The sequence below is a fragment of the Haliotis cracherodii genome, unplaced genomic scaffold (assembly GCF_022045235.1).
Source record: "Haliotis cracherodii isolate W230 unplaced genomic scaffold, xgHalCrac1.p SCAF_3, whole genome shotgun sequence".
Taxonomy (NCBI): Eukaryota; Metazoa; Mollusca; class Gastropoda; order Lepetellida; family Haliotidae; genus Haliotis; species Haliotis cracherodii.
The window spans coordinates 40,288,201-40,304,953 of NW_027266286.1; the positions used below are offsets into that span (position 1 = coordinate 40,288,201).

The following is a 16,753-nucleotide window of genomic DNA, read 5'->3' on the forward strand; positions in this document are numbered from 1 at the left end:
TAAATTCAGTAAATACAGTAAACCTGTAAAAGGGCAATGAAAATTCACCAAATCAGATAAAACAGGAACAAAGAATACCTTGCCTGAATATTGAAATAAGTAGATTTAAGTAATAGTATTTAAGATAAATGGTAAAAGGTGATTCATCAAAAACGGATACATGTACAAGTATGATGAAACATAACAATCCCTGCTAGACCTCACAATGGAGGTGTTCTATATCTTCTGTCCCTGTGGGTTGTACTGATGGCAAGGGATAACGGACAATGACTGGGAAATAAGCTTTACTGTGGGCACAGCTGAAATAGCGCACATACAAATTCAACATGTTAGAATCGAGTGTTGAGATTGCGTGCATTGTTTCCAACGTGAATGAGGTAGACAAGGCTGTGAAGCCATAGCATATCATTTTACTGTGTCTGAAACCATGTGTTCCCTTATTCATTGCCATCAGTATAGTTTGACAGTAACCTCAGAAGGAATTCTTTTAAGCTCCTCTCCGACTCCTATTTCAGAATCAACACCATCTAATCTTGTCCTTGTCAGTGAGCTATGTCCATCTACCGCCGTAGACTGTATTGGAAGCGGCAGGAGTTGCTGGGCTGTTGTGTGCCTACGACATGCAGGGGGCTCTGAAACAGAGTAACGCTATTATCAGGTGAGGTTAAGGCATCAAAGCCATACTATGGATAAACAAAAGGCATTTACAAACCATCGGAACAGCTTTGTTATGACTAGAGGAGTTATGAATAGTTATGTACAGAAATTGTGAGTTGGCAGTTCATTGTTTGATACATAATGTTTGCAGGTAGTTTCATGTGGATTTACACCAAAACTGTTTCTCACTGAATTTGAAACCCATTGCCATGGACTGCTTCCAGGACCTAGCATGCTTCCAGGACCTATGTAGGTTCTACTTACTGGTGGAGGTAGTAAGTCTATCAGTTGACAGTCAAATCTCTGAAGGAACAATGCTATGAACATGTGGATCTCCAGCAGGGCAAACCATCTGAAATACATGACAACATGTCAGTACAGACCTGACAATGAGATGAAATCTTTCTACTCCAAACAGAAGCAGGGACAACTGAATTGCCACTCAGATCACAGATCCATGTCCCAATTCTTAACAGTGTCATACAATAACCATATTAATGTTCCTCCTTTGGTATTCATTGATTTCTTATCTCTGTTGTTTTTCCCTTTTAATCTTAGACATGACCTTGTGATATTAATATGCATCTTTCATAAACAAAATATGTTTCAAGCTCCAATGCAGTTCACTTTTAAAAGGAGGGTGCATTTTGGGACTTGACAACTTGCATTCAATAATTGTGTTTGTTTGTTTGTTGTTTAACGCCGCACTCAGCAATATTCCAGCTATATGACGGCGGTCTGTAAATAATCAAGTCTGGACCAGAGAATCCAGTGATTGATATCATGAGCATCGATCCACGCAATTGGGATCGATGACATGCATCAACCAAGTCAGCGAGCCTGACCACCCGATCCTGTTAGTCGCCTCTTACGACAAGCATAGTCGCCTTTTAAGGCAAGCTTGGGTTGCTGAAGACCTATTCTGCCCCGGATCTTCACGGGTGTCAAACATTGTGTAATTTTATTGAAAAAATATGTATTTCTGAAGGTTAGCATGCTGTATTGTCTCAATGTCCAGTGTTCAATGTATTGTCCAGTGAAGAAAATATAACATAAATGTGTTTGCGTCTGCATTGGTGCAATTTATATGTCTGAATCCCAACTGGACAAGTCGGTATTCTAAGAAAGAGTGAGGGTGTGGTGAGGTGGAATGGGGTTTAACGTCGCGTCCAAGATTATTGCACTTATATAGCGATGTGCATACATTTGTGTGTGCGTGCGCGCGCTAATCGGATTAATGCTGATTTTACAGTGCTAGCCCACTGAGATACCATGCCACAGTTTAACATGATACCCCCTTAGACACAGAATAGTGATCCTGAGCCTGCCAGTCCTTGTTTGAGCCCCTAATACTGAGCACCAGAGAGTGTAACAACAAGTACCATCTTTAAACGTCTTTTGGCATGACGTGGCTGGATATCGAACCCCGCACCTTCTGCTCTCTGGGCGGACACTCTACAACTAGACCACGGAGGCGGTCTTACACAGAGGAAGTGTAGCTAATCAGTTAATCATGGGCTTTACAATGAAACCAGATCTATTCTTCACTACGACCAAGCATGAAGACACTGATGGTAACATGCTCTGTATACCATTACAGATGGTTATGAATTTCAGGGCTAGTCAGGGTTACACACCCCCCCCACCCCCCACCCCCACCACCTCACCTTCCAGGGCACTGGTATCTGCCTCCCCCAAATGCCACAAATCCAGGAAGGAAGACATTCTTATCTAAATCAGCTTTTTCCCATCGATCCTAAAATCAGAAAAGAGTGTGTTATGAGTATTGTGTCATATATATCAATCACAATGCTGAGCACAACATCAGTGTATTGCAAATGTCGTAGACATATGACTATAACAGTGGTTTCGAACCCCCTACCTTGTGAAAACTAAAAGGTGTTTGCATTAGATACAAAAATAGAAGCATTCCTTTCCGAGCCTTTTCCTAAATGTTCCAAAACCTTACCTTCAGAAACATGACATCACACACCACTTGCAGAACAATTTTGAAACAGAAAGTCCTACGTGTATAATATATATAATATATGTAACAATAAATGTCCACACTTGACACGGTACTTGGTGAGAAGCACATAATCTTCAGCTTAATTACATTGTTTATTGGGAGCCTTGTAATGGGTGTCAATGTTTCCCACCACGTGCAGTGAACTTGACGTCACAACAAATTCCAGTATTTCGGGATAAAAAAGCATCACTTTATTAATATGAGCAAGGGAAACTCACATTTATTAGACTAATTTCATGATCTTAAGTAATTGCTTAACAAAAAATTACCATCTCCTTTGAAATAACAAGCCAGGTCTTTCTTATGCAACAGCATAGGGGTAATTGTTCGGCCATATTATATCTGGGTTTCTTATTGAGTTTAACAAAACTTCTCAACCACTCAAGACTGATTAATGAGTATGTTTACGTGGAAGTCGTACTGGCCGAAACTGTTCAGGTTGAGGGAAGTATCTGGTGTTGCGATGAGCCCAGTACGGTGACAGCATCAGCATATCTCCTGCGGGAACGATCCTCCCCTGCACACCACGTACCCATACAAAGGAGCAAACATTACACATTCAAAATGTCTGCCATGCAGGGACACTTAAAATCAGTCAGGAATTCAAGAGCCAATTTTATGAGCTAATATTGCTGGAATTGTATTAATAAACAAACTGTCAGCTTCATAACATGTAGGTTTGAGAGGAGGTTTTTAAACTACAGTTGAACTAGATACCAGGGGTTTGTGTAGGTCAAAAGGCATCAACAGGAGACAAAAACCTGAAACTATCTTACATCTTACATCTTACATACGAAGGGTGGCTGAAAGTTCTGAGCCTAACTATGAAGGATGAATAGTACACCCTCAACAGTTTGCATGTATTAAATACAATACTTGCCATGCTAAAAGGCTGCATTTAAACCAAATACACAAGCAGACAGCATCTTAATGCAGGCATCAAAGTGACTAGGTATTCTCGATTAATGAAACTGGAGAAAATTTGCTACTGCACTGTCATGAAGTATCTTCTATCATTTCACATACCCCACACTGACTGCATACCCAATTTCATCATCATTGTGAGATATGCTGAAGTATCTGAGAAATGGGCAGGATGAATAACTGCTTATGGTTTTTACGCCGCTTTTTTGCAATATTCCAGCACCAGTAATGGGTTTCACACATGTCGGGAATCAAACCCTGGTCTTCGGTGTGACAAGAGAACGATTTAACCACTAGGCTACCCTACCACCCTGAGAATTGGGCAGGAAATGACAATTTCATTATGGCTGCCATGGTGGGTCTTCTCAAAACCCAACCAGAATGCCATTAGCATTTTCAGAGTAATCATTTTTAGACTCCAATTATGGGTTCATCCATGAAAAGTTTCAACTTCATAAACTCGGAAAACCACAGCTTAGATTTTCAAAAATTATTTTCTTAAATTCATATTTGAACGGGAGACTGCTTCCAATCTACCAGTATCTACCTTGACAGTGAAGGACTTGACCACTCTCCTGGTGATGACCCCTGGTGACCGCAGTCTGATGGCTTCCAGCATGCAGCACTTGAGGTAGGGCATCTGCCGCAGGTCAGACTCACTCACTGCAACACAGGCACTAGGCATCAGGACAGGGCACTACAGTCTACAACAGGTGAGTGAGTGAGTGGGTGAGTAGGTGAGTGGGTGAGTGAGTGAGTGAGTGAGTAGGTGGGCGAGTGGGTGAGTGAGTGAGTGAGTGGGTGGGTGAGTGAGTGAGTGAGTGAGTGAGTGAGTGAGTGAGTGAGTGAGTGAGTGAGTGAGTGAGTGAGTGAGTGAGTGAGTGAGTGAGTGAGTGTTTAATGCTGCAGTCAGCAATATCTCACCATCTAACAGGTGAGTTGAGGTGAAATGGGGTCCAACGTTGCGTTTAAGATTATTGCACTTATGTAGCGTATGTGCATGTGTGGCTGCTTGTAACTAGTCCGGACTAATGCCGATTTTATAGTGCTAGACCACTGAGATACCATACCACAGTCTAACACAAATACCCCACTCAGACACAGTATACTAACTCCTAGCCTATCAGTCCTTGTTTTATCCCCTTAATGCCGAGCACCAGGCAGGGTAACAAGTATCATCTTGTAACGTCTTTTGGTATGACGCTGCCGAAGATTGAACACATGATCTTCCGCTCTCCGGGCGAACGGCTCCACCACTAGACCACAGAGGCAGTCCAGGCTTTATTTCAACAGCAGGTTGACAGTCAGGTCTGGATCCAGCAAACCATGAGATCCACTGTCCGGGGATGATGACACACAGACACATGCTTCTAATCAGTCATTACAACACTATAGGACACTGGGTCCTTACAACAGCAACACATAAAACAGTACCTCAGTGGGACAGTATACCTATCCCACATGTCAAATGGCAACCCCAACAATACATCCAATTAAACAACATTCAACTCTATCCCTATATAAGTGACATAATGTGAGATTACTTTTCATAGTCTAAATCAATTTTTTCAAGAATATAAAATTTTAATATTGTCACTACTTAAGTTTTAATGAAACCATAATTAAGATTCACACAATTAAAAGTCTCTTTTGAGAGACCTTGAAATGTTTCTCTTTAGCGTCAATGGAAACAATCTGTTTGATTGTCATTCTAGAAGTGGGGGAGTAAGTAAGAACACTTACAACTTCATGGATAACAACATCTGGTTTACTGCATACAGCAATGTTATGATTCTTATGATGTAGATTCTTACACCGTTATCAAGCTGGAGTGACAACAACCAAGTGATGCGAGGATGGAGTAAGACAAGTTCTATGGATGAACAACTTCTTTATTCATCCATAGAACTTGTCTTACTTCATCACACCAACTTCTAAATGCCACTGAAAGAAGTTAGATGTGAGGATGGTTGGTTGGTTTGTTGTATAACGCCGCACCCAGCAATATTCCAGCTATATGATGGCGGTCTGTAAATAATCGAGTCTGGACCAGCATCGATCCACACAATATATGCATGACATGTTGTTCTAAGCAGCAGATTAACAATGAAAGGAACAGGTTATAGATACCAAGTAGCATATATATAGCTATTGTTGTCAATACACCAGACAGGTAATAGATACCAAGTAGCATATATATAGCTATTGTTGTCAATACACCAGACAGGTAATAGATACCAAGTAGCATATATATAGCTATTGTTGTCAATACACCAGACAGGTAATAGATACCAAGTAGCATATATATAACTATTGTTGTCAATACACCAGACAGGTAATAGATAACAAGTAGCATATATATAACTATTGTTGTCAATACACCAGACAGGTAATAGATAACAAGTAGCATATATATAACTATTGTTGTCAATACACCAGACAGGTAATAGATAACAAGTAGCATATATATAACTATTGTTGTCAATACACCAGAAGTGGTTATCCATCAAGTTGTATGTGTTCTTAGTGGAAACAATCTTTTCCAAATCATTAAACTATTAAGTCCTTGCATACAATGAACAGTTGTTGTGCCTGACCAACACAATCATGTATAACAACACAACTAGTTATGAAGAAACTGACCACCAGTTTTGGACTTAAGGACACTGTCCACTTGTTGTTTTGCTTTGTTTAGGATATCCTTGTCCTGCATGATGAAAGCCAGGGTCCAGTAGGTTATCTGAGTGGAAACAAAACCTGCACTTAACACAGACACATGACGTGTTTCTATATCTACCATGTCCATGGTGTTGTTGCGCATTCAACGCCTGCCAATTTCATTGAAACGCACAGCATTGCTATTCTTGTTAATCGATCAAAAGAAAGCTTGCATTCATATTTGTTTTAAAAATTGTCATTCAACCAAATGATGCAAAATGATCCCAGACAGACACCTGCGTGCACATTGCTGTATAAGTGCAATAATCTTGAACACAACATTAAACCCCAACCAACACTTCACCTCACATAAAAGTGATGTGTACTATATGAAGTGAACTTCTCCAGACAAGTAGCCAAGTGCCTCTCAGGGTCCCTGGAGAGCACAAAATATACACACACTCAGAAATACTGACAGTTATTTGGGGGCTAAGATATTGATTATTCTTGTAATTTTCCCAATATAATTAAAACCAGATCTTTTCTCTGATATGATACTTCTCTGCTTGAAGTTCTGAGGACACATCTATAGGTCACATCAGATAAATGTTCTCATTAGCCAAGCAAGTGCTGAAGTTTCTAAATTCTTGGTATGAGAGTGTGAAGCGTTAAGCACAAGCACATCTGATTTCTGTATCTCGAAAACTAATATAATCAGGGAATATTATACACATCCTTTTGTTTCTTGCACTAAAACTGATGATGCATGTTTGGGGAGGGCACTAACTCTAGTGATGTATGTTTGGGGAGGGCACTAACTCTAGTGATGTATGTTTGGGGAGGGCACTAACTCTAGTGATGTATGTTTGGGGAGGGCACTAACTCTAGAGATGTATGTTTGGGGAGGGGCACTAAACTAGTGATGTATGTTTGGGGAGGGGCACTAAACTAGTGATGTATGTTTGGGGAGGGGCACTAAACTAGTGATGTATGTTTGGGGAGGGGCACTAAACTAGTGATGTATGTTTGGGGAGGGACACTAACACTAGTGATGTATGTTTGGGGAGGGGCACTAACACTAATGAAGTATGTTAGGGGAGGGGCAATAACACTCATGATGTATGTTTGGGGAGGGGCACTAAACTAGTGATGTATGTTTGGGGAGGGGCACTAACACTAATGATGTATGTTTGAGGAGGGGCACTAACTCTAGTGATGTATGTTTGGGGAGGGGCACTAAACTAGTGACGTATGTTTGGGGAGGGGTACTAAACTAGTGATGTATGTTTGGGGAGGGGCACTAAACTAGTGATGTATGTTTGGGGAGGGGCACTAAACTAGTGATGTATGTTTGGGGAGGGGCACTAACACTAATGAAGTATGTTTGGGGAGGGGCACTAACACTAATGTAGTATGTTTGGGGAGGGGCACTAACTCTAGTGATGTATGTTTGGGGAGGGGCACTAAACTAGTGATGTATGTTTGGGGAGGGGCACTAACTCTAGTGATGTATGTTTGGGGAGGGGCACTAAACTAGTGATGTATGTTTGGGGAGGGGCACTAAACTAGTGATGTATGTTTGGGGAGGGGCACTAACACTAATGAAGTATGTTTGGGGAGGGCACTAACTCTAGTGATGTATGTTTGGGGAGGGCACTAAACTAGTGATGTATGTTTGGGGAGGGGCACTAAACTAGTGACGTATGTTTGGGGAGGGGCACTAAACTAGTGACGTATGTTTGGGGAGGGGCACTAAACTAGTGATGTATGTTTGGGGAGGGGCACTAACACTAATGAAGTATGTTTGGGGAGGGGCACTAACACTAATGTAGTATGTTTGGGGAGGGGCACTAACTCTAGTGATGTATGTTTGGGGAGGGGCACTAAACTAGTGATGTATGTTTGGGGAGGGGCACTAACTCTAGTGATGTATGTTTAGGGAGGGGCACAAAACTAGTGATGCATGTTTGGGGAGGGGCACTAACACTAATGAAGTATGTTTTGGGAGGGCACTAACTCTAGTGATGTATGTTTGGGGAGGGGCACTAACTCTAGTGATGTATGTTTGGGGAGGGCACTAAACTAGTGATGTATGTTTGGGGAGGGGCACAAAACTAGTGATGTATGTTTGGGGAGGGGCACTAACTCTAGTGATGTATGTTTGGGGAGCGGCACTAACACTAGTGATGTATGTTTGGGGAGGGGCACTAACTCTAGTGATGTATGTTTGGGGAGGGGCACTAACACTAATGAAGTATGTTTGGGGAGGGGCACTAAACTAGTGATGTATGTTTGGGGAGGGGCACTAACTCTAGTGATGTTTGTTTGGGGAGGGGCACTAAACTAGTGATGTATGTTTGGGGAGGGGCACTAACACTAATGAAGTATGTTTGGGGAGGGGCACTAACACTAATGTAGTATGTTTGGGGAGGGGCACTATCACTCATGATGTATGTTTGGGGAGGTGCACTAAACTAGTGATGTATGTTTGGGAAGGGGCACTAACTCTAGTGATGTATGTTTGGGGAGGGGCACTAAACTAGTGATGTATGTTTGGGGAGGGGTACTAAACTAGTGATGTATGTTTGGGGAGGGGCACTAACACTAATGAAGTATGTTTGGGGAGGGGCACTAAACTAGTGATGTATGTTTGGGGAGGGGCACTAACTCTAGTGATATTTGTTTGGGGAGGGGCACTAAACTAGTGATGTATGTTTGGGGAGGGGCACTAACACTAATGAAGTATGTTTGGGGAGGGGCACTAACACTAATGTAGTATGTTTGGGGAGGGGCACTATCACTCATGATGTATGTTTGGGGAGGTGCACTAAACTAGTGATGTATGTTTGGGGAGGGGCACTAAACTAGTGATGTATGTTTGGGGAGGGGTACTATACTAGTGATGTATGTTTGGGGAGGGGCACTAACTCTAGTGATGTATGTTTGGGGAGGGGCACTAAACTAGTGATGTATGTTTGGGAAGGGGCACTAACTCTAGTGATGTATGTTTGGGGAGGGGCACTAAACTAGTGATGTATGTTTGGGGAGGGGTACTAAACTAGTGATGTATGTTTGGGGAGGGGCACTAAACTAGTGATGTATGTTTGGGGAGGGGTACTAAACTAGTGATGTATGTTTGGAGAGGGGCACTAACTCTAGTGATGTATGTTTGGGGACGGCACTAACTCTCATGATGTATGTTTGGGGAGGGGCACTAAACTAGTGATGTATGTTTGGGGAGGGGTACTAAACTAGTGATGTATGTTTGGAGAGGGGCACTAACACTCATGATGTATGTTTGGGGAGGGGCACTAACTCTAGTGATGTATGTTTGGGGAGGGGCACTAAACTAGTGATGTATGTTTGGGAAGGGGCACTAACTCTAGTGATGTATGTTTGGGGAGGGGCACTAAACTAGTGATGTATGTTTGGGGAGGGGTACTAAACTAGTGATGTATGTTTGGGGAGGGGCACTAAACTAGTGATGTATGTTTGGGGAGGGGTACTAAACTAGTGATGTATGTTTGGAGAGGGGCACTAACTCTAGTGATGTATGTTTGGGGACGGCACTAACTCTCATGATGTATGTTTGGGGAGGGGCACTAAACTAGTGATGTATGTTTGGGGAGGGGTACTAAACTAGTGATGTATGTTTGGAGAGGGGCACTAACACTCATGATGTATGTTTGGGGAGGGGCACTAACTCTAGTGATGCTTGTTGGGGGAGGGCACTAACACTAATGATGTATGTTTGGGCAGGGCACTAACTTTAGTGAGGTTTGTTTGGGGAGGGGCACTAACACTAATGATGTATGTTTGGGGACGGCACTAACTCTCATGATGTATCTTTGGGGAGGGGCACTAACTCTAGTGATGCTTGTTTGGGTCGGGCACTGACACTGATTATGTATGCTTTGGGAGGGGCACTAACACTGATGATGTTAATGGCATTAGCTAGTGGTAACCCCACATCAATACTGTTTATCATATAATGGGTAGGTTTCTCGGCAGGATAAAGCCTACGGATAAAAACGATATCTGTTGGGGTCATATGCAGATAGAGATGCAAATAACAAAGGTCAAATAGGGACTACTTTCAGTGTTTATAAAAAACATTGCGTCGCCCTTGTCATTCGGCAATCGAGTCAGAATTAACCATCAGGAATCTGGATAAACTACAGAGATAATTGCTATCAGTATCAAAAGAACAGTCTAACATACTTAAAATGTCTAAAGTGTCTAACTGTGACGTGAAGGCATTTTATAAGTTTTGGCAACTTTGGTGATTTTGCGAGGGCACTAGGCCTAGCCAAGCGGGATCAGTAGCCATATCTGTGCTTGTAGACCTCTGCGGCTTGAAACCTTTTCCACAAATTAAAATAGTTGGATTTGGACGAAATATGTTTGAATTGTTACCTTGTTTCATTTTGTCGCTATGTGTACGTTAGCACTTCTTAACGTTATGACAGGACAGACAGACTGTCAACAATGTCTGAACGTGGCCGCCTCTGTATAAGAAACAGATTTCAGTTGGAACTATATTGGCTACTGTCACTGTCCGACTGATACATCACTTACCCTGTGACGTAATAAATATTAATGCACGCATTCCAGGAAAACTCGCAATGTTTAGGTAATGTTTGTGAGAGAGGATAAACGATTTTCAAGCACAGAATTATAGAATGACATTATATGATAAAGAGGTTATCACGCTTGTGTGTTTGGGGATGGTAAATATCCTGTATTAGGAATAAACACTATGTATTTAGCTCGCCAAGGCTCACTAATGTTTATCCCTAAAGCAGGATATTTACCATCCCCAAACACACTCGCGTGATAACCTCTATTCATTAGGTCCACCAATAGTACTGCTAGGACATACCGGGATGGCATTGGCTAGTGATGCCCACAGGAACAGCATACTGAAGTTAGCCATACAGTCCTTGTCTGCAATACCACAGACAATCTGCAGAAGGGTCTGTAAAAAAAATTATTTCTGCTTTACACCAGAACCCAGTTAAAGTTCATGAGCCAGTAGTGTTACAGAGAGATTCGTCAAGAAGAACCTCAAGGACTTACAATGTTGTTCAAGTTCATGAGCCAGTAGTGTTACAGAGAGATTCGTCAAGAAGAACCTCAAGGACTTACAATGTTGTTCAAGTTCATAAGCCAGTAGTGTTACAGAGAGATTCGTCAAGAAGAACCTCAAGGGATTACAATGTTGTTCAAGTTCATAAGCCAGTAATGTTACAGAGAGATTTGTCAAGAAGAACCTCAAGGACTTTCAATGTTGTTCAAGTTCATGAGCCAGTAGTGTTACAGAGAGATTCGTCAAGAAGAACCTCAAGGGATTACAATGTTGTTCATTTTCGAAAAAATTAAATAATGTAAATCATGTAATTAATGCATCACCAAATGAATGTGAGTGTCAATCCGTGGCTTAAAACGCATCATGACATCAATACGAGTAGCCGTGCCTTTGAACGGTAAAAACTAATTGGCAAACAATAACACGAAGGCTGTATATTTGATATAGCAAGGCATGATAGTTGGGTGGGGACGGGTAACTTAGGTACTCGGGTCGGGTGGGTCCTGAGTAGGACCCCGGTACCCACAGAACTACCCAGACCCGTGGTTAGTCACGTGATATACTGTTTCATGACAAAAAATCACTATAATTTCATGGTTACACAAGTCACTAATGTTCACATTTCTTCATGACTCTGACTTCTGACTTATATATGTTTGAATAAAATAAAACTTCAGTCAACTTCAGTGTATGCATGACCAGATCGTTTTATACGTGTTTCCAAATATATTTCGCTCAGGCTACTGTCAAACTATTCCTAATCGGACATTTTGTACCTATCTCTTGACCCCAACAGCGGATAATAGGGGTGTGGGTACCCGAGTAGTAAATTTGGACTTGTCCCAGCCCAACATGTTAGCAGTCTGACTGAGTATTATTATTAGCTATCTTCATAAACCTAACTCTAAATGCTTGACTTGGAATCCAAAGTAGGAAATTCCAAAAGCGGAAATTCAATGAGATGAGAAGACTCTATTGGTTTGAAGTGTTGTTACATGAGTTAATGCAATCCTTTCATCGTAAATGAGCAGCGTTATGTACTTACCACGACTGATTTTGCTATACTGAACACGTTCACGACTTGAGTTAGCAGTGTTTTGCTTGTAGTCATTTCATTAGAATAATTGAGGGTAACCAAGAACAAACATGCCATCATACATAGTTGGCGACTGTCAAAATGCTGAATAACTTGTGTTAACAAACTGACCACATTTCCTACCGATATTGGTGAGGAGCACTGTCTAAATCAAGCACTCAATTATTTTGTTTATTGTGTGCTTAGTAACATATGTGATTGTTTCCAGCCATGTGAAGTCAACCTGACATGACACTATGATCCAATGTGTCCAGAAAACAAATGTTTTACAAATATTATTCTTTGATTATACATCACAGAATATCTTTAAAAGGTATCATTAAGTTTGTAGAACTCTTCAATCAAATGTGTTTTATTTACAGCTAACCCTAGATTTGATAACAAACATGATGTTTGTCTTTTCAATCAAGTCTGATCTACACGTTTCTTCCTTGATTTTCACCAACATACTTCTTTCTGTGCAGAATTGTTGGCATCATGCGTCTGAACCTTGCTGGCCACTGACTGGAACATATTCAGAAGAAACTGCTTGGACGTTGACCACTCTCTGTAAACAGCAAAATAGGTGACTTCATTCCAGAATCTAGGTGTTACTGTGCTGCACCATATTGTGGTGTGTATCAAAGTGATTCATGTCAATATGTATCCCCGCGAGATCCGGGTTAGAATAGGTCTTCAGCAACTCATGCTTTCCGTAAGAGGCAACTAACAGGGCCGTGTGGTCAGGTTCGCTGACTTGGTTGATGCATGTCATCGTATCCCAATTGTGTAATTTGATGCTCAGTGGATTGTTTGGTCCAGACTTGAATATTTACAGCACACTCACTTCATACGACCAGCACCGGTTGCAATCTGTAATCCCCTTGGGTGGCCAGTACTATGCTAGTATACTGCCATGTTATGTATTGGTACAGTGTAGTTTGCTATGTCTGTCAGACAGTCCTACCTCAGGGAAACAATGTTCAGCCTTAGACATTCTGTGTTAGTGTCAGGTGTGCCATGAGACTTTGTCTCTACATACTTAGAGTTATCAGTAACTGCTTACATAATACACACCATAAAGTTTGCGCAAGCAGACAAATACAGAGATGTTTGAAGAGCTTGAATAAACCTTGCATGGACTGCTAACTGACCCTGTCATACGGATGTTCACTGTCCACAACACTAGAGTCCCAAATGCATACTCACTTCAGAAATATAGCTGGCAGTTTGGCCCCATACTCAAACTGGTCATCAAAAGTGATGAAGTGTTTTGTAAGCAAGTCAAACTCCTCCTGGAAAAATAAACACATGCAAAATACTTTATTTTTTTTCACTGAGAGTTCTTATTGTAAACAGATTAAAGTCCCAAACTTTCCAAGTTATCCAATTTGTCTGTGTCCATCATATACCCACACAGGATCTTCACCTTCTTCAGAACACAAAGCCTACACTACATCTGTCTAGATGAAAGCAAAAACAACACGTCATGTCCAGTCCCAGTTTGCAGCAAGTACCACACATGAATCAAGTCTTATCTTCCTGTCTGGTAAGGATAGTCCATATCTTTACTCTAAAATCTAAAAGTTTAAGTTGGTAGTTTTTTTAACAGCCTGTAACCTGGGATCCGATCTACAAAGCATTCGTAGAACTACGACATTTGTAAGCCTATGGTAAACAATATAGTTCCGATAGCTCATAACCCTATGAACACTTTGTGGATCTGGCCCCTGGCCCCAGTGACAGGCTCCAAAAAAATGCAGGAGTTTTACACTTAAGTAAACTAGTTCTTTGTCAACCAGAGCAGATGTTGAAACAGGATGAATTTTGATACTTGTGTATTGATGCATAGTAAAACACCTAATCAACAACTCGCCTTCCTAGCACAGAAACTGTCTCGTGGTGAAATGATTTGCACAGTTCTCAAAACATTTCCACACCAGTGCTAACTCAGTACCAGTGACAACAAAATGTGACATGTCATTTATTCTACTCCTGTATACTTTACAGAGAGCCATGCATGATCACATGAGATACTGGACAAGACATATAAGCCATTTTGAAAGTAGTAGGATTATTGTCTGTATAATTAATACTTATATACCCGTGATATCTTAGTTTTTGTCTAATTACTTCCATAATTATATTTGACACTTGACATTGGGACAACCAACCTTCTGGGCTACAGGCAACACATCCTGTCCAAATAGGTTGTTAATGACAGCTGGGTACATTGCTGACCTCACGACCTCCATGAGGTCATCACTGCCTGAAGGATGAATGATGAGGTCAGGAATCCATGAAATAATCTGGCTTAATCTCACGTCTCAATGTCACATGCTTGAGTTACAGAACATAGCTTTAGTCTCAAATTTGTGAACTGTGTTAAAAATATACTTTCTCTCAATTAAATAAGTTGAAAAAGCAGATGACAATGTCCTTAATTCATGGAAATCCCACTGAAAGTTATTGCTGTTTTTCAGTGAACAAAATACACAACAACCTAAAACAAGCACAATTGTCAAAATTTGTAAAATTCTTTAAAAACTTGTACGTAACCTGATAAGCATGATAAGAACAGAAGCCAGTCATACATTTCAGTATTGGAGCATCGCAGACGTGACAACATCATGCCTTATACACTTTCACAAGGGAAAAAGAAATCACAAACAAATATTTTTCTCAAATAAGTAATAGTCATAGTCAAAATATATTTAAAAATCTAATCTAAAATAACACTAATATTTACCTCCTGCTAGCTTCTCAAGATTTTCTCTAAAGCTCTGACACAAGTGATCTGAAAACAAAGCTAGTTGTGAGGCAGCTAGTTTTCCTTTCACTTCATCATGGATCTTTGTATGATATTTGAAGAAGGAACTCTTTGGCAGTGAAGCTGAAACATCATTTAAAAGTGGAGATATTTGTTGTTATTTTCACCTTGTCTCAAACATTTTCAACATCACGACATAGAATGATTGAGATATAATATACATGTATTACATATGTTATAAGTTACAAAGGAACACGTGAGATAAAAGACACTGCCTGCCCTGTCCTATCCCAGTCTCTGCTGTCAAGGATAAGCTGTTAGGGTCACAACCTTCAAAGGAAGCCTTGCTATCAGGTGGGCTGCATAGAGATGTTTTTTACAGTAGATGTTGAAATTCACCTTCTTGTCATTGTATAGAATTCTCTATTGATAACAGAAGCAGATTTGAATCTATTGTGTAGTGCAATTAATGTGATGAGATGATCTTGTCTAGGTGTCGGTTTTTTAAGGCCTGTGATGCCCAGGTCCCATTGCAACTCTACACAGCTGATGGTACATGTACCACAGTCGAGAAATAATACTTTTTGATTTGCTAAACATGCGGTCAGCTTGTGATATTGACGTTCCCCAACCACCGCACCCCTGTCGTACCCACATCGTTGAGATACTGTCTTGGAGGTATTATTAAGCGTGCTAGTAGCTCAATTAGTGTTTACACACTTTGGCTTCTGTGTGCACAAGCATCACTGACTGTTCATGCATGATGTGAAACTTCACTGTGACTAGATGTTGCATTCAGAAGCAACGCCACAGTATTGCCAATGTACACCTCAATGATAGCTATGTTCAAAAGCATTAGTTCCCTTCTTTACTGTCGTAGTATATATGGTTCAAGTGAGTGAGTGAGTGAGTGAATTTAGTTTTACGCCGCTTTTAGCAATATTCCAGCAATATCACGGCTTCACACATTGTTACCATGTCGGGAATTGAACACGGGTCCTTGGCGTGACGAGATAACACCTTAACCACTAGGCTACCCAACCGCCCCCATATATCATGATATATGGTTCAAAAGCATCTTCCTCAGTGTGCTCCATCAAACATAAAATGTATTCCAAAGTTTTACACAAAATAACATTCTCAAGAATTACTGTAGTTGTATTGACAGTGTCCCTACCAACACGATTGGTGGGGTCTTGAACAGCTTTCTGAAAGTCTACATTTGGAGAATTGAAGAACTTGTCAAAGTCTTCAGCCTCCATCAGAAACGTATATCTTTCTCCAGCAACACACAGGGTAAAGACTGGACCAAGCTGTTATGTAGAAATAACATTTTATAATGGTGTCAATCAAAATTACTTAAGGACCAGAACCGACTTTTGTATTTCCACACATTTCAAAGTGATCATGTTGGAGAAATAACAATACATTGTACTAAGACATTTAATAAATAAAATCTTCAACTTACAAATCAACAGATCAGTCACGATTGATCTGATTGTTACTTAAACAAAATCAGTCAAACTTCTTGCTCTACTACATGTGAAATTT

The 16,753-nt window shown here is 40.8% G+C and overlaps 1 protein-coding gene across 4 annotated transcripts in view; it reads right to left on the reverse strand.

Annotated features, from left to right (window-relative positions):
• LOC139474453 (24-hydroxycholesterol 7-alpha-hydroxylase-like) overlaps positions 1-16,753 on the reverse strand; it is a 22,354-nt gene continuing 5,601 nt past the window's right edge. For 2 of the 4 annotated variants that reach the window (XM_071257484.1, XM_071257483.1), the window contains exons 2-13: positions 16,380-16,515; positions 15,182-15,325; positions 14,607-14,701; positions 13,642-13,727; positions 12,904-13,000; positions 11,151-11,246; positions 6,254-6,350; positions 4,158-4,273; positions 3,108-3,203; positions 2,325-2,413; positions 922-1,009; positions 1-632 (exon numbers count right to left, since the gene is read on the reverse strand). In XM_071257484.1, coding sequence (XP_071113585.1) covers positions 561-632; positions 922-1,009; positions 2,325-2,413; positions 3,108-3,203; positions 4,158-4,273; positions 6,254-6,350; positions 11,151-11,246; positions 12,904-13,000; positions 13,642-13,727; positions 14,607-14,701; positions 15,182-15,325; positions 16,380-16,515 — 1,212 coding nt within the window. In that variant the 3' untranslated portion in view covers positions 1-560. Of the gene's footprint in view, positions 633-921; positions 1,010-2,324; positions 2,414-3,094; positions 3,204-4,157; positions 4,274-6,253; positions 6,351-11,150; positions 11,247-12,903; positions 13,001-13,641; positions 13,728-14,606; positions 14,702-15,181; positions 15,326-16,379; positions 16,516-16,753 lie in introns of those variants that run through there. The other 2 variants (XR_011653981.1, XR_011653982.1) reach the window with 2 other exon arrangements.